General features: G+C 37.5%; 1 protein-coding gene across 4 annotated transcripts in view; it reads left to right on the forward strand.

Annotated features, from left to right (window-relative positions):
• Positions 1-26,770, forward strand: part of VPS13B (vacuolar protein sorting 13 homolog B) — a 460,107-nt gene that overhangs the window by 403,031 nt on the left and 30,306 nt on the right. For all 4 annotated transcript variants that reach the window (XM_082753129.1, XM_082753131.1, XM_082753130.1 and 1 more), the window contains exons 42-53: positions 133-482; positions 6,758-6,919; positions 16,181-16,336; positions 17,669-17,932; positions 18,080-18,163; positions 18,318-18,493; positions 18,999-19,169; positions 20,745-20,946; positions 21,638-21,826; positions 22,250-22,396; positions 23,498-23,781; positions 26,188-26,315. In XM_082753129.1, coding sequence (XP_082609255.1) covers positions 133-482; positions 6,758-6,919; positions 16,181-16,336; positions 17,669-17,932; positions 18,080-18,163; positions 18,318-18,493; positions 18,999-19,169; positions 20,745-20,946; positions 21,638-21,826; positions 22,250-22,396; positions 23,498-23,781; positions 26,188-26,315 — 2,313 coding nt within the window. The remainder of the gene's footprint in view (positions 1-132; positions 483-6,757; positions 6,920-16,180; positions 16,337-17,668; positions 17,933-18,079; positions 18,164-18,317; positions 18,494-18,998; positions 19,170-20,744; positions 20,947-21,637; positions 21,827-22,249; positions 22,397-23,497; positions 23,782-26,187; positions 26,316-26,770) is intronic.

The following is a 26,770-nucleotide window of genomic DNA, read 5'->3' on the forward strand; positions in this document are numbered from 1 at the left end:
AATGTCTACACTCTTATGAATTTTATTTGTTTAAATCACATATACAAGCAGTTAAAAATAATTTGCAAAAACATGCATGATGTGGCAATACCAATGTTCTGGTCTAGCTTTGTTTGTTCTTTTACTTTTCAGCACCACCAAAGTTTCTTCAGCCATTTTTATCTGATAAGAACATGCCATCTGAACTAGAATACATGATAATTTCCTTTGATGAGCCTCATGTTTATCTTCGTCAATGGAGAGATGAGTCAATGTTCCAGGAGATCCAGTTTTCATCTCAAGCTGACTGTAAACTTCTGGAATGCCGAAATGTGACGATGCAGAGTGTTGTGAAGCCTTTCAAAATCTGGGGGCAGACAGCCATATCCAGCAGCACAGCAGGAAGGCTATTTGACTGCACTGTCATGGTGGACCCCATTTTGATCAACTTTGGCCAATATGCAATTCATTCTCTGAATACAGCTATTCAAGCTTGGCAGCAGGTATGCCGATCTAATAGTGAGAAAAAAAAAATTAGCTATTTTGATTAATTCAGTAGCAAATTAGGATGATTCTGAACTGAATTCATTTAAAGAATTCCAAGATATAAAAATTTATACTAAAAGTGTTCCATGATAGCAGGGAAAATTAGGAGACAATGACTCCTTTATATATAAAGGTAAATGTAGCCCGAACAGCTTGAGTTTCAGTGAAATTACATGGATTTGTATCAGACTAATCAGAATCTTGGTCTTGAAATGCACAATATTCTGTTAATTTATGAAAAGGTGAATGATGCATGATATGTAAGCACAGCTCTAAGTGGTAGAGCGTATTGTTTCCAGTTACTATTTCTATCCTTATTTGAAGTTCAACGCTAGTTTCACATTACATGCTGTACAAGCAGCAATAATGGCTGAAGCCGGTCCCAGCATAAAGAACCTTGCTTCTGCAATGACCCCTTGAAGGCCTGTAATTCCCTTATTCCACTATAGCCTTGAAATCAAATCATTCTCTTCATCTGCCTGAAGACCTATGTGGAGCCTGGGAATTAATTACCTATCATGGCACTACAATAACAAAGCCCCCAAAAAAGGATAAAACATCTGTTTTATATCAAAAAAAAATCTTTTTTAAGGGCATTCCATGGTTTTCTTGTTGCAAAAGGACATTCATAAAACAAGATCTAGTGTGATTTAAATCTTTACAGCTGGCTCAAATATCAATGTGAACAAAAATCTTTGTAGCTCCAATTTCTGTTTTTTGTCATATTTTGAACAATGCTTTTAATAAAAAACAAACATAGAAAGTATAAGAGAGTCCCTGGTAGGCTATTTAAACCCCAAATATTTCTGACTTAGAACTAGTCTCTCATCTAAGACATGTGTGGCAACTACTGCAAAATGGCCTTCAGAAAGGTCAGTTTCCTCTTAGGATGGGAAAAAAGGTCTCTCAGACATAGTTATACATATAAATAAAATATGGTGCATAAATATTTAAATGTTTTAAACCACATCACAGTGTGAATGACTGACTGACTACTCTGTGCCTTGAAGGAATATTCAGAGTTGAAAAAATGGAATTGTATATTTGATTAAGTAGAGCCATATGTCGCGTAGCATATTGCTGACAGGTACATTCTATGAATAGTTGGTACTGATTTATACATGGATTTGGCAATGTTAACATGAGCCACAGGAGGATATACTTCTGTAATTGTTGCTGTAATTTTCTCGTTTCCTCTCATGTCAAGGGTACTTGCCACCATGTTCTGATGTGGTGGGTACCTAGCCCTGAGTATTTGAGATTAAAAACTTGCACCGCTTTGAAATTAGGGAACAGTTAACACACAAGTGTGTTCAAAATGGCTTATTATATTAATTGTTACCAAGATGTTTTGTATGTGGCTTTACCTCCGGCTCGGTGGAGAAGGGAGCACTGCACGGGGAAGGAATGAATTTTGCAATGATAAGCATAGTTTGATGTTTGATGTTCGCGCAAAAAAAAAAAAAAACAGTATAGATGCTGCCAACTAGAAACATGAATTTAATAAGCAGGAAAGGTTATTTGAATTCTCCACATATTTTTTACTGGATTAATATCTGAAACAAGTGATGCCGTAGTCAGTGGACGGACAGATGAAGCATGAAACAATTTGGCCTTGCACCTTTAGGTCAAGAATTCAAGATTAACAGAAGCCTCTGTCAGTGTCTTTGTTTCCTAGATATGTACTGATTTTTCTGTTAGGTAATGCTTACCATTTTGAAAGTAGATTAAGCCTAAAAAACACCAGGCGTACAACTTGCTTTTACTTCTAGGTCACATGCTGAAAACCTGAGAGGATTAGCACTTTTTAAAAACTCTTTGCCCTTTTGGCATATTTCACTGTCTAATCTGAAATCCCTGCTTAAATAGAAGCAATAGCAGGCTAATGTGTGTCTAAAAACAAAGCTAAAGTCACAATTTCAATAATCAAGTAGCTGGGCAGGTAAAATCAATTTGTTATTAATTGATTTTAGTATTTAATAATGTACGGAGTATCAAGCGAGATAGAAAATGCGTGTCCCCTGTGAATATACAAGGTGGGGTTGTTTGTTTGTTTTTTTTTGTTCACTCCCTTTATTTTGGTACTTAAGCCTTCACAAATTGTTTCATAGCATTAGTGCTTTGTGATACGTAGAAACACAGGGTCAGCTGAGAAAACAGCTCCCCAGGTATGGCATGAAGCGAGTGTTCCTGAGGAGAAACTATTCCTCTGTGGGCTTCCACTGTAAATGTTTTCCTAAACCCCTCAGAAGTTATAAAAGCTCCTGTTTTAAAGCTGCTTTAAACCATTAGAGCTTCTTTTCCTTGAGGTCCGCGTGGTCCTTAACCTTTCTGTTAGCAGTTGCATAAGTTTTCTTAATGAGCTGGGATCAGTCAAAATGACATCAGTGATCACAGTAGTTTCCCCGTCTTTCTACCCCAAGCACAAAGAACAAAGGAAAACGGTACAGAAAGCTTGCGTGTAGCTTCAGTTTAAGTTTCTAGCTGATAACGTCTGGGTGCTCCCATGAGAATGAAGTTACAACAAAGCTTAATCGGAAGAAAAATGTTCTTTTCTCTTGGAGGAACTTGGAGGCAGATAAGAAATTGCTGAAGACTTTGAAAAACATTAATAAGTACTGAAGAGAGAAAGAGTGTTTGTGTGTGTGCGTGTGCTTGCACAGGTCTTCGGTAGCTTGTGAAGCACGCAGAAAATAACTTTGGGCACATAAAGGGACCTCTGCTTTTATGGGTTGTTTCCAGATCCAGAAACGCTTGGAAATAGCTGTGAGCCGAGATGTGAAAAGAAAGTCCTGAGACAGGCAAAGCCTGGTGACTAGTATCATGTGGGGTGTTTTTCCCCTCTCTGAATTGAATTCACAAAATATTTGAAAGCCCAATAAATGAGAGACACTTTCCAGGCCTCTCGGAGAGAAAAGAACAGCTGAAAAATGATCTAAAGAGGGGCAGGAAATTGTCCCCCAGGAACTGACCCTAATCTGTATCTGATTCAGGCTGTTGATCTTGTGCTGATTCTTTTGATTTGCAGTTTTAATTCAGAGAAGGATTTTTTTCCTAATCCAGACTTAGGTGTTTTCAACTGCTGGAGTCATCATTCAGCCCTTCAGCATCACTGCCACACAAATGGCTTAGTTCTGTTTGTTTTTATTATGTCTGGTTTCTTTACGCTCACTTTTATCAATCAGTCCTTTTTCTGATTGTAGTTTTTGGGTTTTTTTGGTCTGTTATTTTTTGTTTTGTTTCGGCTTTTTGTGTGTATTGTAGAAGCTTCTGCTGTCAAACTTCAGCAGCACCTTTGGGATGCGGTTCCCCATGATGGGTGCATCAGGGATGGAAAAGCATGGGTGCTACTCTGCCAGAGGAAAATCTCCCTCATTTACTGCAAGGAGAATGAGAGTTTTCCCTAGAACCCAACCTGCATAGTCCATTGCTGTTGTACTAAGCTAAAGGATGCCCAATTTCCTTGATAATCCTTTAGTCAGCTGTTATTACCAATACTTGAAGCATCAGTAGCTATCTCTTAAGCCTAGCGGCACAGAGCAACTTCATATTATGCAAATCTTGGTGTTTCCTTGGTTAAAACTTTGGACCTGTTACAAAATCAAATAATAATATAATTAAAATATCTCTCTGGCTTAAGTCTGAGAAGTGTTGCCGTTAAAAGCAATGGATTCTAGTAGCAAATCAAGCATTTAAGACTAATGATGGCAGTCATTCCTCAGCACCAAAATGGATGTAAATCTGTTAATAATCCCTCATGTGACCATATTCCCCCAGTACAATTTAGGAGTTCTGTACACGCCAAGAAGTCAAGACAGAGAACTGAACCTTGCTAGATTCCCTTTTCAATTCAGAAAATGCAAGAACCAAGCAAAAGAAGGAAGTTCATCCTCTCATTTTGTTTTTCTTTCTCAGACTTGCTCTGTGCGTAATCAGCAAGACAAACCTATTGGAGTAAAACAATTTTCTTAAATTCCCCTGGGTTGTATCTAGGTTTGACTATAACAACATGTTGAGCTCTATGGATACCAAATCCTCCCTTTAAAAAGAACATTTTGCAAAGCTGTAACAGGGAAATATATATATTTGTGGTAGACTTATGGGTATGTGGGTATGGCAGCTTGACAGTAAAAAGTCATAGATCCACCACTAGAAAATGCCAAAACAAACTGTGCACTCTGAAGTGGCACTGTAAATGTCAGCCTTTAGCATACCCAGATCTGCTACTACGTGTGATACAGACATGCTATGTAATGAGCTTTACTGCTTCGAAAAAGTGAGATTTTGATTATGCCAGGCTAACTGTTGGTTCACAAAAGATACCTGGTCTTACGCATAAGAATTCATGAGATGTGGAGAGAAGCTTCAATTTAAATATTCTCATGCTTTGATACTCTGAGTGATTTTTTAATTTTTTTTTTTCACAAATGCTCACAGCCAACCAATTTGTTGACATATGGTCTCAAAGGGAATCACAACCTGTCCATAGACCTGCACCTTAGGTCCTTCTGAAAGTTAGTAACAGCAGTGAGTGTGCATTCAAAGGTGTTAAATTGGTCATACTTTGCACAGTTCCTTTTTCAGAAAATCTGTTCAACGTGTATCACCCAGCAATGTGCTACGAGCAATGTACCAAACTGTTTTTCATGGATAACTATGGATCCATAGGGAACTATCAGGAAGTTTTTTTTTTTTCTCTCTTTTTTGATCTCTGAATATCTGCAGGCTTCCACCCACATGGTTATCAAAGAACTAGAGACCCATATGATCACAGACAGAGGAGGTGCTACCTTCATTATGTCTTTTTAAAAGGTCCACTGAGAGAGCAAGGAGGGGAAATAGAATCTGCTCTCAAAGACCGTGGAGGTCCCCTAAGTTAGAGAAAACGTCATGGGAACGAAGGATGAGAAAACAGCAGCTGGGTTATATTGTGGGAAGAAGGGAACCGACCAATAATTAAGCATTGTAAAAAGTGTGTGCTAGGAAAGATAGGTCAAAAACAGGTAATGAAAACACAAGATGATTTTTTTTTTTTTTTAATGTTACACCGATTAAATTGCATGAATACTATCCAAGTAGTGTTTTCTTGTAGTTGCTTGTAAGTGGACAGTGCCAGACCATTAGTGACAAGGGCAGAAATTCTCCGGTTGGAAATTAGGAGAAATTTCTTCTCAGGTTAGAAATTAGGAGACATTTCTTCTCAGAAGGAGCAGTCAGGCATTGGGACGAGTTGCCCAGGAAGGTGGTGGAGTCACCGTCTCTGGGGGTGTTCAGGGAAAGGTTGGACGTGGTGCTTGGGGACACGGTTTAGTGGGTGACACTGGTGGTAGGGGGATGGTTGGACCAGGTGATCTCAGAGGTCTTTCCCAACCTTTATGATTCCATGATTCTGTATGAGGGACAATCTTCAAATCAAATGACAATTTGACCTCTCCTGTATAGGGGATCATAGGTTGGGCCTTCAGGGATGGAAGACCTGTAGCTTTGATAATTTTTCTATCATACAGTTTCATTGTGGCAACAGAATGACAAGTATCCAGGTGAAAAGTGGAAAGAGAGAGATGTAAGGATGTTCTAGACAGGATAAAGAGCATTGTAAAATCTAAAATACTTTCAAAACCCTTGATACTTTTTAATTTTTTCATATTGGATTATAAAATTACAAAATGTATCTTCAACCTAGCTTTGTGGATCTGTGAAAATACTCTTCCCACACGTCCTTCTATTTATTTATTTTATTTTTTTTTGTAAGTGTTGCAGTATCTGGAGAGAGATTCTTCTCCTGACCCACAGCAACATTTCAAACTAAAGGCTGTAGCTGGGGAAGGGGCACTGCAGCCTGTTGGCCTGAGAGATCAGTTGTCAAGCCCGGAGAATCCTCCCCATGTTTCTCTGACCAGCCTGTAGTGTCCCTGCCGACCTATGTGCCATGTCATTTCCCATTGAGGTTAATTTTGTTGGAGTCTTTTTCATCAGTTAGGAAATCTAATTTTTATTTTAGCTTTAAATGTTTAAGGATTGCATTGCAGAAAAATAAAGGAATATGTGTTCTTAGTTACATTTTGTCAAACCAAACTAGTTTTTGCTGAGAGTAGAATACTGTGAGACCAAAGCTAATGGCAAGAGATCTTAAAGCATTTCTGTGTTGTAACAGTCGCCACTGGGCAGACAGCTGCCAAACGTCTTGCAATTAATCTGATGCTTATTGGCTTTCATATTCTTTTCCTTTCAGAACCAATGCCCTGAGGCAGAGGAGTTGGTCTTCAGCCATTTTGTGATCTGTAATGACACACAGGAGACACTGCGGTTTGGCCAGGTGGATACTGATGAAAATATTTTGCTGGCTAGTCTCCACAGTCACCAGTACAGCTGGCGCTCTCACAAGTCCCCACAGGTATGTCAGAAACAGCCCTTCAAATGCAGCAACTGCTAGAGCTGACTGGTGGCTTTATGCATTGATTTTCTGTGTGGTGTCAACGATCTGCAATGCTCCAGTTCCTTCAGGAGCCACATGCTGTGGCTACATCAGAAAGAAAAGGTAAACAAAGAGTGAGGAAAGCCAGAAGTGTTTAGAAGTTACTCAAGGGTGGATCTGCATGTGCACAACCGCTTTCTGTAAAACTGAGCGTTTGTAGAAACTGAAGCTTCTGAAAAAAAGCAAAAGAAGATTGCTTGCCAGGTTTTTATAACTAAGTGATCAGTGTCTGTTTTCTGTGATGTACATTAGAGATTTGGGGAATTTTTTTAATGAATTGTTTTTACCAGAAGCATCTGTTCACTGAAATTGTTTGCAGAAAAGGGTCAAACTGGACAAATCTCCCAACTCACCATGTGCTTGCATTAGAAAAGAACGGAAATCATCAGAAACATCCCATTTATATAGTTTAAATAATGCAGTTTCTGGGTTTTTGGTTTTGTTCTTTTAGGGATAAACACTGAAACCAAAATAAAATGATTTAAAATTGTCAATATTTCAGTGAAACCAGGTTGTTGTTTTTCTTGAGCAGTGTTGAAAAGTGGGCTTTTCTTTCTGATTCAGGATAAGGCAAGGTTTTATATTTAAAAGAAGGTATTTATGGGGCAGCAAAGCCATTTCTTCTCTCTTTTTAGTATACACCCAGCTTCTGCTGAGTGGTACACTGGAGACCTGTGCCAGCCCTCTTGCTGAGCAGCAGTCCTGTGCTAGAGAGCTACTGACATTTTTACAGAAGCTAGGAGAAGTGTAGTGGCTCTGGTTTCCTGGCTCCTGTAGAGCCTTGGAAAATACCAGCCTTAGCACATCAAAAAGAAGGTGAAGTTTGGATGGTCACTCTCAGCAGGAGTTGTGCCCACTTCCACTACTGCCAAGCTTCACTGGGAAACAGAGATGACAAACTTGCTGTGGTTCCTGTTCATATGTCAGCGGTTATGCAAAACTACTGAACTTCACATGAATGTTGTAATCTCTGCACAGCAAATTCAGCCAGAGTAAACACTTGAAGTTGACACTGAAGTCAAAGCATAAATTGAGAGGAAGGAAGGTTAATAAAGAACCATCTCAATGCCACCAACAGAGGAGTTGTAATAAACTTTGTGTGCTGGTGTAGTAGTGTACAGAGGGGGGCCTTTGGAGACTTGCAGAGACACTGGAGTTACTACACGTCCCTTGTCAGCTTTTCAAAAAGAGCATGTTTTCTCATGCAAGCAAAATGCCTGTGACCCCCCAGCCCATGGCCAAGCAAACCAAATGGGTAACTATGTGCAGTGGGCTTGTGTCAGATGGCGAGACAGGATCCTCACTCATCAGCTGACAATACTCACTTGCATTTGGGTTACAAATGGCATCACTTCATCCAGGCATGTGAAGGAGAAAGAACAGCAGGACTTGTATTTGAAAGCCAGCAAAATGTGACCCATCTTTCATAACCGATTATCACTTGTAGCAGTCGCCAAAAAAAATCATTTAAACCTTTTAATAAATATATGGAAAAAGAAATAAATGCTCAAAACAATTATAAATAAAAACAGAAGTAAGTAAGGTTTTCCACATCCATTTTCTGGTGTCCTGTACAATATTAACCAGGCTGAGAGAATCCTCTTTCTGACCATCATTCTCGATCCTTCTGCTGGTAGCATAGTTCTAATTATGGTGGATTTCTAATAGTAATGTACTTCCAATAATTGGAAAGCTTTGAAAATGAGGATTAACCCTAGGAAAGCAGAAAATGGAAGAGTTGGATTATAGCATTTTCCTGATACTTTCTGTCACTTGCAGCCAAGCTGCTGAAGACCACCAGCACAGTGTTTTGCATTAGCCATCTAACACCTGCAGAACTTAAAACATTGATCTTTAACTTGTCCTTTCTGGCACAGACTTGAGCTGTGCAAAATACTCAATTTTCATGGTTTCTATATAAGTTTCAGATTAAATGAAAAATTTGAAGTGCAGGATGAAAGGTGAAAAAGTCCAGAAGAAAAACAAATCACAGATTAGGGAGTGGATGAAGTGACAGTAAGACGTTCAGATTTATTTTTCAGATATTCATTCTTCAGCTGAAACTTGGTGATGTCAAAGGGTTTCCCCAGTCCGTTTTGCTCTGATCAGATTCAGATTCACTGAAGAACTGGGCTGATAAACAGTCACGAGTGTCATGTTGGATTCCCATATCCCAGGAGATGGCAAAGCTAACAGCCTACTTCTCCTGACTTAACCACACTGCTGGCCAGCAGTCTCTTCTAGTAGGGGGGCTATGCCTCGCTTATCCCAGCCCTTGGAATAATTTCAAGAGCATTCTGCTCCTTTAATATTTTTCAATGACCATTTCTTGCTGGGAAACTTAGAGACTAAAAAACAGCCCTGAAATAATTTCACTGAAAATATATGGAAGCGTAAGCTTTCCTCACGCTGTGAGATAGAAGCAAATTTTCTTTACAGAGGTCACAGGATCTTGGCATGCATCTATAAGCTTTGTTCATTTGGTTAATGTTAAATATGAATTGCTGTAAATATAACATGCTTCAGAAAGGTAGTTCATTTAAACAGCGCAATCCTTTGTCATTTTTGATCATATGAAACGAGTTTGTTTAAAGGTTATTACAAATGTTGTCATGCACAGATTTTTTAATGATTAATGCAAATCCTTGAAACAAAAACAACTACTCAATTAAGACATCAGGTTGTACCTATTATGCTGTGGCACTTTTCTAATTGTTTCCATGCAAAACTATCTAGCAGTTTATTATCCAAAGGTCAGAATAATGCCCAAGCATGGACAAACCCTACAAGTGTCATATTCATGGAATGCTAGATGACTTCATAGTTATGAAATTATTTCATTTCTCATGATAATTCCCAACTTGCCAAGTTAGTGAATTTTAAGAACTCTGAGAGCAGATTGTAAGATAAATGTGAAATAATCCATACTTCTGGAGTCAGGGACTTCCCTCCAGGCATTAGTTCATACTTGACTTACTTGACTTACACTTGGGGATAAAATGAGTTAGGACAAGGTCTTAGATACCACATTCTCTTACTGGGAAAGAAAACCAACTTGCACAACTTCGGCTGGCTCATGTTTCTTGTTACACAGGCACTAAGAAGCAGCGGTTGCCATGAAATACTTTATTTAACCTCTGCAAAATGTTTTTTTAGTATGGCAAGGCAGTTCAGTTAAATGAAAATAAATAGTTTTTAAAGGATTGTATTTCTTTTACATTCACATCAATAAAATTCTCCATTTTTCTTTTGCTAATTAAGCATAGTGAGAGATGCAGTAATTGGCTATTTGAATCGTTTAACAAAACTAAATGTGTTACCTAAAATCCATTATTTTTGTAATAGCAGGTAGTTTTGTAATGATTTATTTGTATTTAGATTTCTTTTAATATTAGCGAAGTTACAATGGGCTATAATTAAAAATTATTAAACTTTTTAAAGTTAAGGAAACAGATACAGCACAGGGAGGGTTTGGATATATCAGTTATTGGTGGTGTCCCTCCAATTGTTTGGCTTAGCTTGAAACTCCTTCCTTCCTTTGTTTTTTTCTCTAGCCTGGATCTTCTACATTTCAGGGAATCTAACGTTTCCCTTTTAACTTTCACTCTGATTCCTGCAAGTCTTACTAGTTTGGCTAATATTTCAGTAATAAGTCTGAGGTCCAGTGCTATTTCTTCTGCTCTGTTCCATCCCCCATGTTTTCCTCAGATTTCATGAGTTTTTGACCTTCCTTAGGGATAAGACACCCCCAGTATATACTCCTTTTCGGAGTTGGGGTAAGTCCAAAACTGATGATATTTGAGGCTTTAAGCAATTCCAGCAAAAGTTGCCAGACCTCGTGAGTTCTCTTTGCAGATTTTAATGAAAGTTAGAGGTCTGTTAGATATCATTAAAAAGGAAGAGAAGCTACATCACTCCTGTGTTGTACAGACAACACTGGCTCCTACGTTTTTATTGGATCCAGTCTGTGCTCCTTATCTTGATCTTCAAGTTGCTTTGTGGGATGGGCCCCAGTTATGTCAAAAGTCATGTTTGTCTCCAAGACAGCTGCGTTTTTTAGGAGAACTGGAGCATATGATACATAGGGTGAAATTCTGAAGTTAGAAGAGATCAGATCTTCCTAGCAATGTACTCAGGGTTAAGGAATTCTGTCTTGCAAGACAGTAGGCAGTCCGAGGGTCCCACCAGGGACCACAGCAGACCTGAAAACCAACTATTCATATGAGAGTCCTCCAAATGTATTCTGCAGAGATTGCTTGCTTGCAAATAAACAGCAAAAATCTTTTGTAGCACACTAGTTCAGTTTTCCCCACACTCGGGATCTAAATCTCTGATTTTTCTTTTAATGTAAACCATAATGTTGCATGGGGGAAGTCTGCATGTAAGGTAACAGCTCCCAAACCTTTCTCCAGAGCCTACTGGCAGCAGCCCATTTTCACTTTGCACTATGCTACCCACTGCAGGTGCAGTGGGTAAAAATCAGTTTGTATCTTGATTTGAGCAATGACTTCAGTGCGAATGTGACCAAGTTATTGTTTATAAACCACATACATGTATTTCTTATCAAAGTAGGTATGTATTCCTGAAACAGGTCTTGCTGAAACAGCCACTTGACTTGCTACTTATGTAGAATTTGAGAGAAAAGCTTTGTTGTTTGTTTTGCTATTCTTCTGAACAGACACTTACACACTCCTGAAAAGTTATTAGCAGTGGTCATTACATTAATAATATGTTCATTAGAACAGTATAATCCATTTAAAGTTATTCTCCTCTTGTTTCAAATAGTGTGCCTGCAAAGCTCGACTTCTGCTAGAATTTTATAAACATTGTTAACTGCAGTTGTAGATTTGGAAATAGCTTTAAGAACCTCCTCCTCGTTCTTCTATGAAAAAAAAAAATGAAGCCAAATTTTAACTTATGTTGCATATCCACCAGGATAATAATTCATTGTTATTTATTTCCAAATAGCTATTCTTCCAGGTATTGGGTTATATCCTGTAAAGTGTAAGATGATATACAGTACTCTGTGGGTTCCGACTTAGAAGCTGTGACTTATACATCAGTTATTATTGGGGTTTTTTCCTGTTCTATTGTTTAGGGATGTTACAGATGCTCTGCACAACCTTTTGTACTTCGTATAATCCTCCCCAGGTTATTTGCAGAACATTGGGCGTGGGGAGGTTGGAAGTTTTTATTTTATTTTGCACTATTCCAGTAGTGAGAAATGTGTTGTTGCTTTCCTCTGAGGATCTACATTCAAAATCAGTGGTTAGACTGTATTACTTTCTAAATGATATCTGGGGAAGATAAGGATTGATATTGTCCATGAGACACATGAATCTTCAAAATTTGGTTGCCATACTTTAACCAAAAGTCTGTTCCACAGTATTTAGAGTCAGTTTGTACCTGCGAGGTTCAGGCCTGCTGTGCAGGTTGTTGAGACTCACAATACCTCCAGGAGCCCCCAAAGGTTATAATTTATCTGCTGAGTGTGACATGCTTCTACTGGCCAAGACGGGGATGATGAACATTGCTTTCTCCCACCCTCTGTTCAACCCATTTGTCTTACAAGGGGTGATGGCATAGAAATGGTCAGATCTCCCAGGTGCCGTGAGAAAATCAAGCCAAAATGAAATTCAACCTTTGGTGATTAGTGCTACAGTTGACAATGTGCAGAATGAACATTTCATTCACTGCTTTCCCAAATGCTAATCGCTAAAAACACAACCAAAAATAAAGATCATCCTTCTCTTTTAATTTTTCAATTAAAAACTGCTTTAGCTTCAAGTTTTACAATTCAGTTCCAATCTCCAGGTCTCCATTTTCCTCCATGCTGCTGAATCATCCCAGCTTTTATTTTACTGTTGTATATCTCTGAAAATAATCATCTGCTTCCATACACTAACCAGCTCCTCACCTGATTCCTTCAAGTCCCTCAGAGTTTACAGTAATCTCTCGTATTCTTCCCAAAAGGCATTTACTAGTTTCACCTGGAAAACAGATAAAATTTAACGAAAGTGAACCTAAGTTGACTTCAGTGGCAAAGTAGAAAGCAAAATAGAAATCAAATTTGTATCACTAAGCATTTTGAGGGCACAAGCTTTGAATTACTTATACAGCTGGAAAATGCTGCCTTTTCTGGACAGGCTCCATTCTTAGTCTCATTTTTAATCCCCCATTTTAGTCTCCATGCCTTGTCATATGACACTTAGCTTTATTTACTCAGATCATATCCTTCACCCACACATCTAGCTGAAAACCTAAGCAAATTTTGAGGAGTGCATGGAAACATTCTGCAAGGAACTGTGATAAAAATGCAGCTTTTCTAACCGTTCCCTCTGGTAGGAACAGCTTCATCTTAGTCTACCTCCCTGAAGGCAATTTCTTTTCCTTTCAAAACAGAGATCCATAATGGCTCAGAGTTAAAAATCCCACAAACATCGAGTCCAAACAAAAAGCTCTGTTTTATCTGTTATGTTTTCCCAACAGAAAATGCAGAAATTTCTCTTTAAACTATAAATTGCCATTTGTCTCTGGATTATATTCATTAGGATGTTTTTGAAGTTCATTTAATATTTTGTACCTTTTTGCTGTGACTTCTTTTTTCTCCTAACCTATAACATGCTCAGCTTTATTTGTTAAACTTTTTTAAGCGGTTCATGAGAAATACTCAGTGTTTACTTAAAACTTGATAAATGAAAGGGGTTACATGGCAATTGCTGTGAATCTGTAGTATTAGGTCAGCTTTATAACATTAGAGGTCTGTCTTGTTGAGTATCTAATACCATCTAATATGGCATCTGCTAACATAATGTTCACACCTGATTACTTAATTTTCTAAAATTACTTCAATTTTTGTTTCCTGCCATATATCTCTATATCACTTAGTGTCATTTGCTAATCGCTTCTAGCCACTCTGTGCAGGAATCTCACATTCAAGTAACTGGTTCACCAGGAGATCCCTTTGTGTTTTCATGTAATGCAGTTTCTTGGCTCACAAGGAAACTTGCAATATCCAATTTTTATATTACGATGTCATTAATACAAATATATTAGATATATTTAAAATAATTTATGAAGGTTGTTCCCTGTTGGATGCAGCAGTTATCAGTATACAAATAATATGTTCAGGAAATAAGAATTGCCAATATATGGCAGTATCTCTTTTTTTTATTTTTGTTTCCGAACCATGAAGTTAAATGCACAATAATTATTGTGCTGCAAAGAACATTAGTAAGGCAGCATTTGTGAGCTAATAACTACACAGTGAAAGCTGACAGCATGTTTCTTGGGAACGTTCAACTCATGAGGAAAGCTGTTTATACAGGGTGGGAGACATCCTAATCTTGGAGCTACATGCAATTACTAATCATCAGTTATGGCATTCATGTGACATCTATCTTTGGAGCACACCACATTTTTTGTGCCTTCTTAGTACCTTTTCTCATTACTTGGCTGTCATTTCCAGCTACCAGTCTCTCCAAAGCAAACAGTTTTCTTGTTTCTCTTAGTTTTCATATGTGATGAGATTTATTCCCAGCTGCCTCTGTAAGAAACTGAACTGATTCCAGCCACTGCAGTTGGATTTTTTTTGCTTTGTTTTTCCTTTTCTGTAACTAATACTCAAGTATCAAAGCAATGTGTTTGTTTATGAGTTTGAGTGTCCTAGTGCACAGTTCCCTCAACGTGTTCTTGAATATAAAGAAGTGCCCACGCATGTACATACCCAAACGCATGCCCATGCACCCACTGGCACATACTAGCCTTTGTGCTTCCAGCATAAAACTAATTTGAATCTGAATGCAACAGTCATCACTCTAGCAAATTCAAAAGCCACCCACTGAATGGATGTTTTTGTTCTGTGAGTAACTTGTGCTGAGGATACCACAAATTGCAAACAGGCTACTGAGTTGTAATATCTTTGAAAGTTGTTGCTGTGGTTGTTTTTTAAAACAATGAAAAGAAACCAACTTGCAGACGTTCGCGAAGTCCAACTGGCCAGATCTATGGACAGTGCTATCTCTTTGGAAACAAATCATGGCAGAACATAATATTTACAAGTTTCATTTTTGCTAGTGTAAATAACCAAACTTTGGGCCTGATCCTGTTCCCAATTACTTAAATTAATTAATGTCATATGTCCAAAATCAGACTGAAATTCAACCCTCAAGAAAGAATTCCCACAAGGCCTTTATATAACTGTTTTAAAGGACTTAAGTGATGCTTAGACTCTGTGCTGGCCCTCTGCAAAGAATAAATTTTACCCAGAATGCTTATTGCTTTGATCCCTTATATATAACTCACATTCTTAAGCTAGCACAGCCACAAAAGATCTATACAGAGCTAAATAGCCAGATCTTCAGCTGGCGTAAATTTATGTAACTTCATTGACCTACATGGAACAGTACCAATTTTCACTACTCTGGCTTAAAGAATCTCCATGGGATAGAGGTAAGTGCGTATGGTGGGTAAGTGGATGAAAGGCTCTTCAAATGATGAAAGACTCTATTGCTCTGGAAGTGATTTAAGTTAAACTGGAAAAAAAGCCACTCCTTTTCCGGAATAAATCACACAGGGAGTATAATTATGCAGTTAAATTTCTTCTCATGCAGTCAAGCTTAAACGTGCCACCACATTTGTATAAGAAATGAAATGTTTCCCATCTCTCAGCAATATACGACGTTCTTATACATTTAACACATGGATGAGCTCTACATATATACATACAAATAGGTTTGCATCCTTCTTCTGAAGTGAAGGGTACTCGCAATTTTCTCTGCTATCCTGAAGGCCAAAAGTCTGACCTGCTTTCCAAATCACCTTGCTGGTAATAAAGAGGGTGGATTTCTAGACCAATTTTAAGGGCAGTAAAGAAACCATCTTATTTCCTGTTGCTCTCTAGTCTACATAACATTTTTGAACAGTTGTGTACAGGATTTTTTCCATCCATAAACAAAGAATTTAAACAGGTAATTTGTAGGAATGCATGATGCAGAGCCATCTTACGGTATTGTTCATTCTTCTGTTTGTATCTGAAATCACAGAATAAGTGAATCATTCAGAGAATTGGTGTGCTTAGCATTACTGAGTTTTAAAAACAAGAATATTTCCCTATCATGGGAATTCCTATCCTACTGCAAGGGTGCTTATGTATTGAAGTAGTAATTGTTTTCTTTCCAGCTGTTACACATCTGTATCGAAGGCTGGGGAAACTGGCGGTGGTCTGAGCCATTCAGTGTGGACAATACAGGGACCTTTATTCGTACTATTCAGTACAAGGGCCGAACGGCATCACTTATTATCAAGGTTCAGCAGCTCAGTGGAGTACAAAAACAAGTAAGTATTTGATCCTACTTGGAAAAAATAACTTAATCTGAGTGACTTAAACCATTGTTTATTCATGAATAAGTCGCCTTATTATTCCTTTCCTAGTGGGACCTGCAAAAAAGCAATTATAACAGTATTCTGGTCTCATTAAAGGAGTTTTTACAACTCTTCTGTAAGAATTCACTATGGTGTGGATCTTAACATATAAAAGCTGTTATCACCACATATTTTACATGCATGTTTCCATAAACCTGCCTTTGCATGGTTACTAAATCCTGACAGTGGTAACTTCCACAATTTCTTAGATGTGTTAAGCTCTTGAGCAGAAGAACTTTAGTTAGTTAAGAAACTGTTCTTTTTTTATTCCAGGGTGTAATTCAGGTCTTTTTATTATTAAAAGAGTAAGGACCAAGTTAACATTTGAAAATGTAATTTTTCACATACAATCATTGTATAGAGATCTGTAATAACACTGCAGTCATTCTGCCAGCATTGGCAGGAGCCAAAACATGGGGTGGACATAACATGTTTAGCTCATGGATATGGCAGAGTGCCTCATGTTGTGCAAAGAAATATAGCTGATCAGGCAAGAACAGTTCCTGGCTTTGCTGAAAGCCCTGCTGAGACTTTCCTTGTTAGGTTGTAGCTATGGTGCATAGCCTCATTAGTGAAAAGCAAATGAAGGTAGTTGTAATAGGGATATACACAGAATACTGTTTCTTGGTACACCTTAGAAAAAGTCAGATATATGTTTTATGAGAAATAATTCATGTACTATAGACAGCAACAACTTGTGAGTCTATATGGTCATTTTCTAGGTGGATGCACTTAAATACGGAAATATGGCACAGCCATTTAGTGGAATTATAAGCTTTGAAACAGCAAACCTATTGAAAGGTCTGGATCTGTGGATTGTGATGAGAATATGAGGTGTGAGTGGAAACCTTCCTTCTGAAGTACATCATTGTGTCTACCCAAAAAGGGTGTAGTATTCAGAGACCATCAGAGTATTCTTAAAATCAGAACCAGAATTATGTCAGCCATAGGCTGCATTCAGTAGGAATGAAAGTGGATATGTTGCATGTGTCTTTCAAACCCAGATATTGCTTTAGCAGTACTTCGAGATTCCTAATGCCTAGGTTTCTGTGAAACTGCACATACATTTGGCCAATAAAAATAACGTTTTACCATTCACTGCCTTTAGCAGTACTTGGGAAAATCTAACAAAATCAGAATGCTAAGATAGAGTATTCTTGTACAGGTTTTCACTCTATAATTCAATTTTGACCTTTCCTTTTTGCAATTGTTTATATATGACCTGCATATTTCTGTGTGTTTTAGATCCTAATCTGCGGAAGACAGACAGTCTGTAGTTACCTTTCAGAAAGTATTGAACTGAAGGTGGTTCAGCATTACATTAGTCAGGATGGACAGGCAGTCATAAAAGAACACACCAACTGCCTTGCAGCCAAGCAGAAGTTGCCTTCGTTTGTCCTAGAAGACAATGAGCTCACTGAGCTGAGTGTGAAGGCTACAGGAGATGAAGACTGGTCTCGAGATGTATGTCTAAGCTCTAAAGATACAGAACACAGCACTGTCATTCAGGTATGTCTAGAAATAGATATTTAGAATATAATATTAAAAATGTCTGTGAGAACTGGGAAGCTTACAACGTTCTGTTTGAAATGATGAAATGTTCAGTATTACCAGCTTGAAATAATTTTGGCGTAATGCTGATCTGTCTGCATACAGGTACCATCCTCAAAGAGTTCAATTACATATGTGTGGTGCACAGTTTTGACTTTAGAGCCCAACTCTCATGTGCAACAACGAATAGTAAGTACATTTAATGCCTCTGAAATCTAAATGTTTCCATCTTATATGCCATATAATAAATTAAGGGCAGAAAGATTTCTCAATAGCTTGTTTCAACAGTTGTAATCCTGAAATAAAATCAGCATGAAATTGGTATATTTTTTTCTTTTTGTAGATTGTTTTCAGCCCTCTTTTCATTGTAAGGAGCCATCTTCCAGACCCTATTATCATACATTTAGAAAAAAGAAGTCTGGGATTGAATGAAACACAGGTGGTTCCAGGGAAAGGACAAGAGAAAGCACTGCAAAATATAGAACCTGATCTTACTCACCACCTGACATTTCAAGCTAGGTATAACATTCACTTTCTTTTAAAATGGTTCATTTGTATAGAAAAGAAGAAATCAATTACACTTTAACTTCTGGTGCAGTATTTTGAAGAGTACAGTATATGCAGAGGAGGTGCAACAAAACTATCATAAGTCGTCTGAAATTATATGATAGGAAAAATTAAATTTAGTATCACTATCTTAAGTATGTTGGCATTTGTTTGCTTAAACCATGCATGTTTTTGTGTTTTGAAAAGTAAATTCCTAACTTCTCTTGAACTGTTCTTTGAGAATATTCTTAAGTTCCCGGGGTCTCAGACACAAAAGGTCATTACAGTATCATAACAAATTCATGCATGTCTGTAGATGCTCAGTACCATATTAAACATCATAGCTTTGATTCATCCACAGTTACCTTGAGAATGTTTCTGTTGCAGAATATGCTTGGAAAGCTTCATTAAAGAAAATGTTAGTGCTACCAGTACTTGATCTTGTTCTGTAAGTGATTGAAGCTGTTTTCAATGACAGGGAGGAAGATGATCCATCAGAGTGTGCAGTCCCTATCTCAACCACACTTATTAAACAGATAGCAACTAAATCCCATCCAGGTGGCAATGTCAACCAGATCCTCTCTGAGTTTTATGGCACTGCTAATCCTCACCAGCCTGCGTGGCCATATAACAGGAAGGATTCAGACAGGTAATTCTTTGCTAAACCTTCTTCGTGGTTGTTGCATTGTTTTTTCAAATAAAAAATGGTCTTTTAAAAGATACAATTGTTAGTTGAAGTAAAGCATCTAGGAAGCTGACTAACTTTGCCATCCATATGATTAAGCACAAAGGTATCACTTACTGCTGAATAACTCCCTCAATCACAGATTGTTGGAGGCTGGGAGAATGTACTGGCAGAGCATCAGAATATGCCAGCTGTCTTTTCACAGTTTTGTAGACATCTGTTACTGACCAATGTCAGAGTCATTGCTGTAGGGATAGTAGGCTGGATGGATCTTTGGTCTGACCCATTTCTAGGTTAGTTCTTCATGAAACTGATTGATACCTGATTTTCCTACAAAACTTTGTTAATGAAATTCCAAGCAAATGACCTAATAGTGCAACTCAATAACTAGTGTTTTGAGTCTTGAGCAAGGATAAACTCTATGCATCTGAACAATTTTCCTTACTTAAGGTAAGGATTGTCAAGACCCTTAATGAACCTTTAATGCACTCACCTTAATAGGTCAACCTATGTCCTTTGCACAGTTAGGTCAACTGAGAATATGTCATAGCTTGAATTGGATTTCTTGTTAATTAAAACTAATCTCAGTGATCTCAAATTTGTTGTGTGTGGTCTGGTAAAGCTATGTGTACTAATAAGAGTTGTTGATGCCATGTACATTTTATTTTTCACTCTATACTGTAAGTTTCATAAAAGCTCAAGCTTAATGCATTTTATTTTTCATTAGATTATTCCAAATGTATTTTTAAGCAACAGTATTTTCTGAACTAGCTGTAGTTTTGATCAGTTTGGAAGCATGACAAAAAAATTTCCAGTCTTCTTTAGCCACCCCACCATTCCCAGAAAAGCACCCCAGAAATACTATTTACAACATTTTATTTGTTACAAAAAGCTCTGCATGGTGCATGTTTGTGTAGTCAACTTTGTGAAATCAAGTTCAAGAAGACTATAGGGGATCAACATTGAATATGTTTTCAGTAATTATATGATTCCTGTATGTAAGCTGCAGAATGGGTTGCAGGCAGGAAAAGCTTTAGGTTAGCCTAGGGGCTACCCTTGATTACACTGAGAAGATTGCATCAGTCCAAGGATTAAAGAAATGAAACTATATTTTTGTGAATACAACTTTTTTTTTACTGCAGCTGTAGAGGCTGTGTATTCAGCAGCTGTGTTTCAGCAGGGAAACAGGGGAGAACGGGTTTCACAAAGAAAAATAAAATTGAAATTTGATTTTATGGCTACAGAAGTCACAGGTTTCATTCTGGAGGACAGCAGTAATTCTATTTCTAAGGCATTTCTTTAATTGATCAAATTTAGGCTGAGTTTGTGCAGTTTAAAATATGTCTTTATAACCTACAAGCAGCTAGCTCTGTCTGAAACCATCTCAGTATGTTCCAGAATGATAAGAGGAGACTGTTTTTCTGTTTCAAAAAAAAGGTAAAGCCTTGCAAATTATGAAAATGAGTGCATGTCATTTGTAATCTTGAATTTGTAATTTATTCCTTGACTTTATCGTTTCGTTTATTTGTTTTTGAACAGCAATGAACAACTCTCCCAATGGGACAGTCCAATGCGGGTAAAGCTGTCAGTGTGGAAACCATGTGTTAAAACTCTGCTGATAGAACTCCTACCCTGGGCTTTGCTAATCAATCAGTCCAAGTGGGACCTCTGGCTGTTTGAAGGAGAAAAGATAGTGCTTCAAGTACCTACTGGGAAAGTAATTATACCCCCCAACTTCGAGGTAACTCCCATTTAAGAGGTGCAGTTCTGCTTAATATCCTGGTTCTGAACATGCTTATTAATCCAGATGATTCCCACCTTCCAGTCACTATGTCTGTTACTCGTATGATCAGAAGTAGAAATAACAACAGAAATTTGCCATGCTGACTAAGAGTGGGTCACAATGCCATACTTGATAGCAGTGGATCAGTCTTGACAGCAAGACAGGATGAATTACAAATGGGGACAGTTCTTTAGGATGCCTGACATCATGAAAACAGAGTTTTGTCTAATGGATCTTCTCACATACCTTAGCTTCATCATGCATGTGTTTTTGTTTTTTTTATTACAACCCTAGTATTGTTTATTTTTGAAGGGATTAAAATAATTTAACAGAACAATTTGTCAATTCCAAGTTGGACAATTTGATACTTCCTGTTTATTTTGCTGTCCTTCTTTTTCACCATGAATGTGTGTTAATAAACAAAAGGTCTGCCTATTAACACATCTCAGTGTAGCCTGAAGTCTTGATTCCACTGTCTGGATCAGTCCCTTATACACATTGTGGTTTCATCTTTCCTTGTACAGTGTAGAAAGAATCAGAGGGAGAAAGGCAGGAAATGAGACTGGCCACATACTGGAAACTATATTTAACTGTAGTAGAAATGTATTGAATTATCAACAAGTGATAACTGGTCATTTTTCACTTACAGGAAGCTTTTCAGCTTGGAATATACTGGGCAAATACTAATACTGTGCACAAATCAGTCGCAATCAAACTGGTCCATAATGTGACCTCCCCGAAATGGAAGGATGCTGAGAATGGGGAAGTGGTAACACTGGACGAAGAAGGTTTTGTTGAAGCTGAAATAAAACTTGGTGCTTTTCCAGGTCATCAAAAGGTTAGGAGAAAATCATATAACTTTAATAAAAAATCATACAGCAGATGAAAACAATCAAATGTATGTAGCATAAAAACTCTTCCCTAATTATGTTAATACATGTAAAACATAACAAGAATATAAACAGTGTATGAAGAATAATTTAAAGCATTCGATAGTCAGAAACATTCTGTCCAGCTCATCAAGATACAAGACTTCCTGGAAAAAGAATTAATGATTTCTCAATCTTGTTTGAAAAACGTTGACAGATGCAATTTCAGAAGTATGTGATATGGCTTCAGTTAAAACGTACATGAATGTAGAAAGGACTTCCAGAGTTATGTCTTAAATGAGTTTAGTCTTAAAGGGCAGTTCTGTCAGTGTATTTCAATATTTCATGCTTTTACGTGTGATCTGATCATCTTCATTATTTTTACCTTACAGTTGTGTCAGTTCTGCATTTCTTCTATGGTTCAACAAGGCATACAAATTCTACAGATAGAAGATAAGACAACAATAATCAATGATACATCATACCAAATCTATTATCGGCCACAGCTTTGTATTTCCAAACCATACTCAGGAGAAGAGGTAAAGTAAATACTGTTTTTGTTTGTCATGTGCTCTACAGGGGCATTTATATTTAACTGCATATATCAGAACTTGAACAGAAATCATTAGGCATAATAGTGCTAGCTTATGGTATATCGCTTCAGTTTAAAATACAGAATCCTAGGCAAATTCAAGTGCAGTAATTAACTGTGATCATAATCTGTGCAAAGCAGGAGATTCTTGCACGTTGCAGAATTAGTTCTGCCTGTTCTCCATCTGTTCAAACACTAATGGCCATTTCTGTAAAATAGGCAGCATAATCCGTAGTAGCTGTTGAAATTGTTCTGAGAATTTTTACTGAGTTTGCGTGTAAAAGAGGTATATTGGCCTGGCAGGCTGAAAAGTTTTTGTTATCCTTTTGGGAAGATTCCAGTTATCTGAACAAAGCTGCAGAACTAGAGACGTGCCCAAAGTTTATGTATTTCAGTGAACTGCATCAAATCGTGAATATCAGTTTTCTAATAATCTCACAGTATATTTAAGAACTAGCTTACAGGAACCAAAATGTATGCATGGTCAATATATTTTAATCAACCATTTATATATATTTATTGAAGATTACATTTATTGTAAAATATGTGGAAAAAATTCTCAGAGTCAAACTTGCTAAAGGATTTGGCAGATATACGTATTTTTAAAGTTCCCTATTTCTGTATTGTTTTACTTCTGCATTAGTTTTCTTTACATCAGCATCTAAATTTGTGCATTGTGCATTTTGTGGTAGTCTTATGGGGAATTTAAGGGGAATTGGAAGAATGCTGAGGCTAAAATCCATTACAAGTTTTATATCTATCAATGGATTTTCTTCTCACAGTTATTTTACAGTGATGTAACTGTTGCTTTTGGTAGAGTTATTTTGTGCAACTGAGAGTGGGCTGTAGATAACTGTGTTCAGTGAACTGCTTAAGTATAACTGGAGACAGATTTTGGCCAAATATCTTTTAATGCATTAGACTCAGTGCAGCTTATAGTTAGTTGTGGCCAATTGGCTACCTACAACTGTTCTGTGCAATATCAGTGTGTATAAAAGTCCCGTTATGAGCCAGCATGTCCCCCTACTACCATCTCTTTTCTTTCCAGGAATTCCACTCACCAGACAGCACTGTGTTCAGCGTCAGTCCGGCTGGGGCACCACCCACTGAAACCCTGACTTCTGTGCCGTGCTGGGACCTGATGTCGGACGCCAGTCCATTAACTTCAGGGACGCCACCTACTCAAAAACGCATGCTGCTGAGTTTCAGTCCAGGTGGCTGTGCTGGCAGTTCTGAGTTCTGGAGTCTACCAGCTGTAATTAAACAGGAGTTTCCAAGACAGAGCGTGGCAGTGCCCATAGGGGTTCGTAGTGAAAGTGGATTTTGTACCAGGTACAGTTTGATGAACGTAGACACTGAACAGTCATGAATAGTGAACTTCCCTTGTTGTTATAAAGCCTCGGCTAATAACAAATCATAAGAGATTAACTCAAAAGTCAGATTAACACGTGCCACCCATATGTAAAGGCAAGTCTTACTTTAATTTAAAAATTGTTATCTTTTGATGGTTTTGCTGTTTTTATTATAAATGGTTTAATGTTTTGGTCATGTACAAGTTGTATGATTTTTATGATGTATGGGCTGCTATTTATCTATGCATACAAAGTAAGAGAATGGAAAGTTTATGTTTGAGATTATGGTCTTTTCTATTTTTTTGTAACAATTTAAAACTTGAGGGACAATGTGTAGTAATACAATACAAAAATGTAGTTTTTGATTATAGAAGGTAAAAATACATTTTAGTAAGCATAATAAGAGAAAAACAGGAAAAGTGATACAGGGGAGAAACTATTTTAAGAGTATAACAGGGAGAGATTTCCAAGTTTTAAAGCTTGAAATATTTAAATATGCATTCTGCTTCCAAACAAATGCATCCAGTTAGTTAAAAATAGAAGTCCTATTACATATCGGACCATAGAATCAGCATAGAATGGATTGGGTTGGAAGGGACCTTAAAGCCCATCTAACTCCTATCCGGCTGCCATGGGCAGGGATGTCACCCACTAGATCAGGTTGCCCAGGGCCCCCTTCAACTTGTCCTTGAACACTTCCAGGGATGGGGCATCCATCCCTGGTTGGATGGAACAGGTTGCTTCTATGGGCAACCTGTTCCAGTACCTCACTACCCTCTGAGTGAAGAATTTCCTCCTAACATCTCGTCTAAATCTCCCCTCTTTTAGTTTAAACCATTCACCCTTGTCCTATCAGTATCTGGCCATGTAAAAAGTCACTCTGCATCTTTTTTATAAGCCCTCTTTAAGTACTGAAGGGCTGCAGTGAGATTTCCCCGGAGCCTTCTCTTCTCCAAGCTGACCATCCCGAGCTGTCTCAGCATGTGTTCACAGCATGGCATCAGGCCCCATAGACTTGTACTTGTTTAGTTTCATCAGGAGGTCTCAAACCTGGTCATTGCTTGCAGTAGGAAGGACTGTGCTCCCTCAGTCCCCACCTAGAGGTTCAGGGACTTGAGAGATGTAGGAAGCCTGATTGTCAGTGAAGACTGAGGCAAAGAAGTTGTTGAGTACCTAAGCCATGTCTGTTGTTACCAGTTCACCCCCCTCATCAGAGGGGGTACACTCTCACTGGCCTTTCTTCTCTGACCAATGTGCCTATAGAATTCCTTCTTGTTATTCTTTGCAGCTCTTGCCAAGTTCAGTTCCATCAGTGCTTTGGCTTTCCTGATCCCATCCCTACGCATCTTTGCTCTTCCCAGGCCACATGGCTTTCACTGCCTATGCATTTGCTTCTTCCATCTCAATGCCCAGTTTTAATTCTCAGATTTGATACATAAATCTATACATGCTTGTATTGGTATAAATAAGAAACAAGCTGCTCAAATTAGAGAAACTACATCAGTATAAATTATCATCCATCTAATCTTTCTCTTGCCTGAAGTATTTGATATCATTCAATCCCTCATATGGTTCCTCTGCAGAATCTAAGAGATATTGTGGATGCTAACGATTCCCACACAGACTTCAATTTAAAAAAAAAAAAAATGTGAAGAACAAGGAAATAATTCCTTGTAATTATGAGACTGCTATAGAGGATCTTAATAAAATTTTGAGAGTGTTTGGATTTCAAAATCACCAAGAGGTGAAGTTTTTTTAGAAATAGCCAATAAATTTGCACGTGCAAAAAAAAGAATTTGTGTTTATACTACTTTATATTCAAGTAGCTAATGAGTAGTATACAGTTAATTCATTTTCATTTTGAAAATTTATGTAGTGATGATCTATAACATCAATGTTTGAAAGGGCAATAGCATTGTGGATCATTCCAGGGGAGTAGTCAGTTACAGATTTATGTATTTGTTAAAAATATCTTTCATGAGTATCACAGAAGTATGCGTGCAAATTCTTCTGGAAAATTTTAAAGATTTATGTTAAAAATTTGGGCTTACAATCTGATGTTTTTAATTTAATATAAATCTGTGCTGGCAAGGGCTCTAATCTTGCAAACACACATGCTCCATTTAACTCGTGAGTAGTCTCTATGAAATGATTTTTTCTTTACTGTTACGTTTAATGGTATTTCTACATGGTCATTTAAATGTAGTGCTTAGTGAAGACAGGTACTTGCCTAAATGCGTAAGTATTGCATTGGAACTCGATCAGAAAGAATCTTATAGATGGTAGTTCTGAATGTTTTTATTTGTCCAGATTAATAACACTTGCAAAGTTCATAACCAAAACAAAAAAAAAAATTACATATCCAAATAATCTTCTTCTGTTTTAGAGCTATAACGCTGACTTACCAAGAACATCTTGGTGTGACATACCTAACACTTACAGAAGATCCAAGTCCTCGTATAATTATCCACAACAGGTGCTCCATTTCATTGCTTGTACAGGAGAATTTCAAAGGTATGTAGTATGCAGTAATCAGAAACAATATGCTGTTGTAGTATGAATAATTTTACTGTATTTCCAGTACAAAGATGAATTTAGTATGTGTTCTCATTAAAAAAAGAAGTTGATGCTTACATGAAGGTCTATCTCAAAGAGAGAAACTCTGGAACATACTGAAGCCTGAAAGCTATTGAAACTAACCATGAGGTCAGGTTTTTGGGTCTCCATGGTTCCATCTGCCAAGGTGACTTGGTAGTAGGAAACTAGTAGATGGTGAAATTCTGTTGACATCAGTTCAATCCCATAGAACAAGTAAATCTACTCAGATTGGCAAATGTAACTAAAACAAAACATATTTTCAAAATTCCAGCTATAGTATGTTAATATAAAGATCAGTGAAAAGAAATTTATGTAAATCTTAATAATATAAAGAGAAGAAGAAAAAAAACACATACAAGTCAAACCAATAG

This window comes from Aythya marila, assembly GCF_965140915.1.
Source record: "Aythya marila genome assembly, chromosome: 2".
Taxonomy (NCBI): Eukaryota; Metazoa; Chordata; class Aves; order Anseriformes; family Anatidae; genus Aythya; species Aythya marila.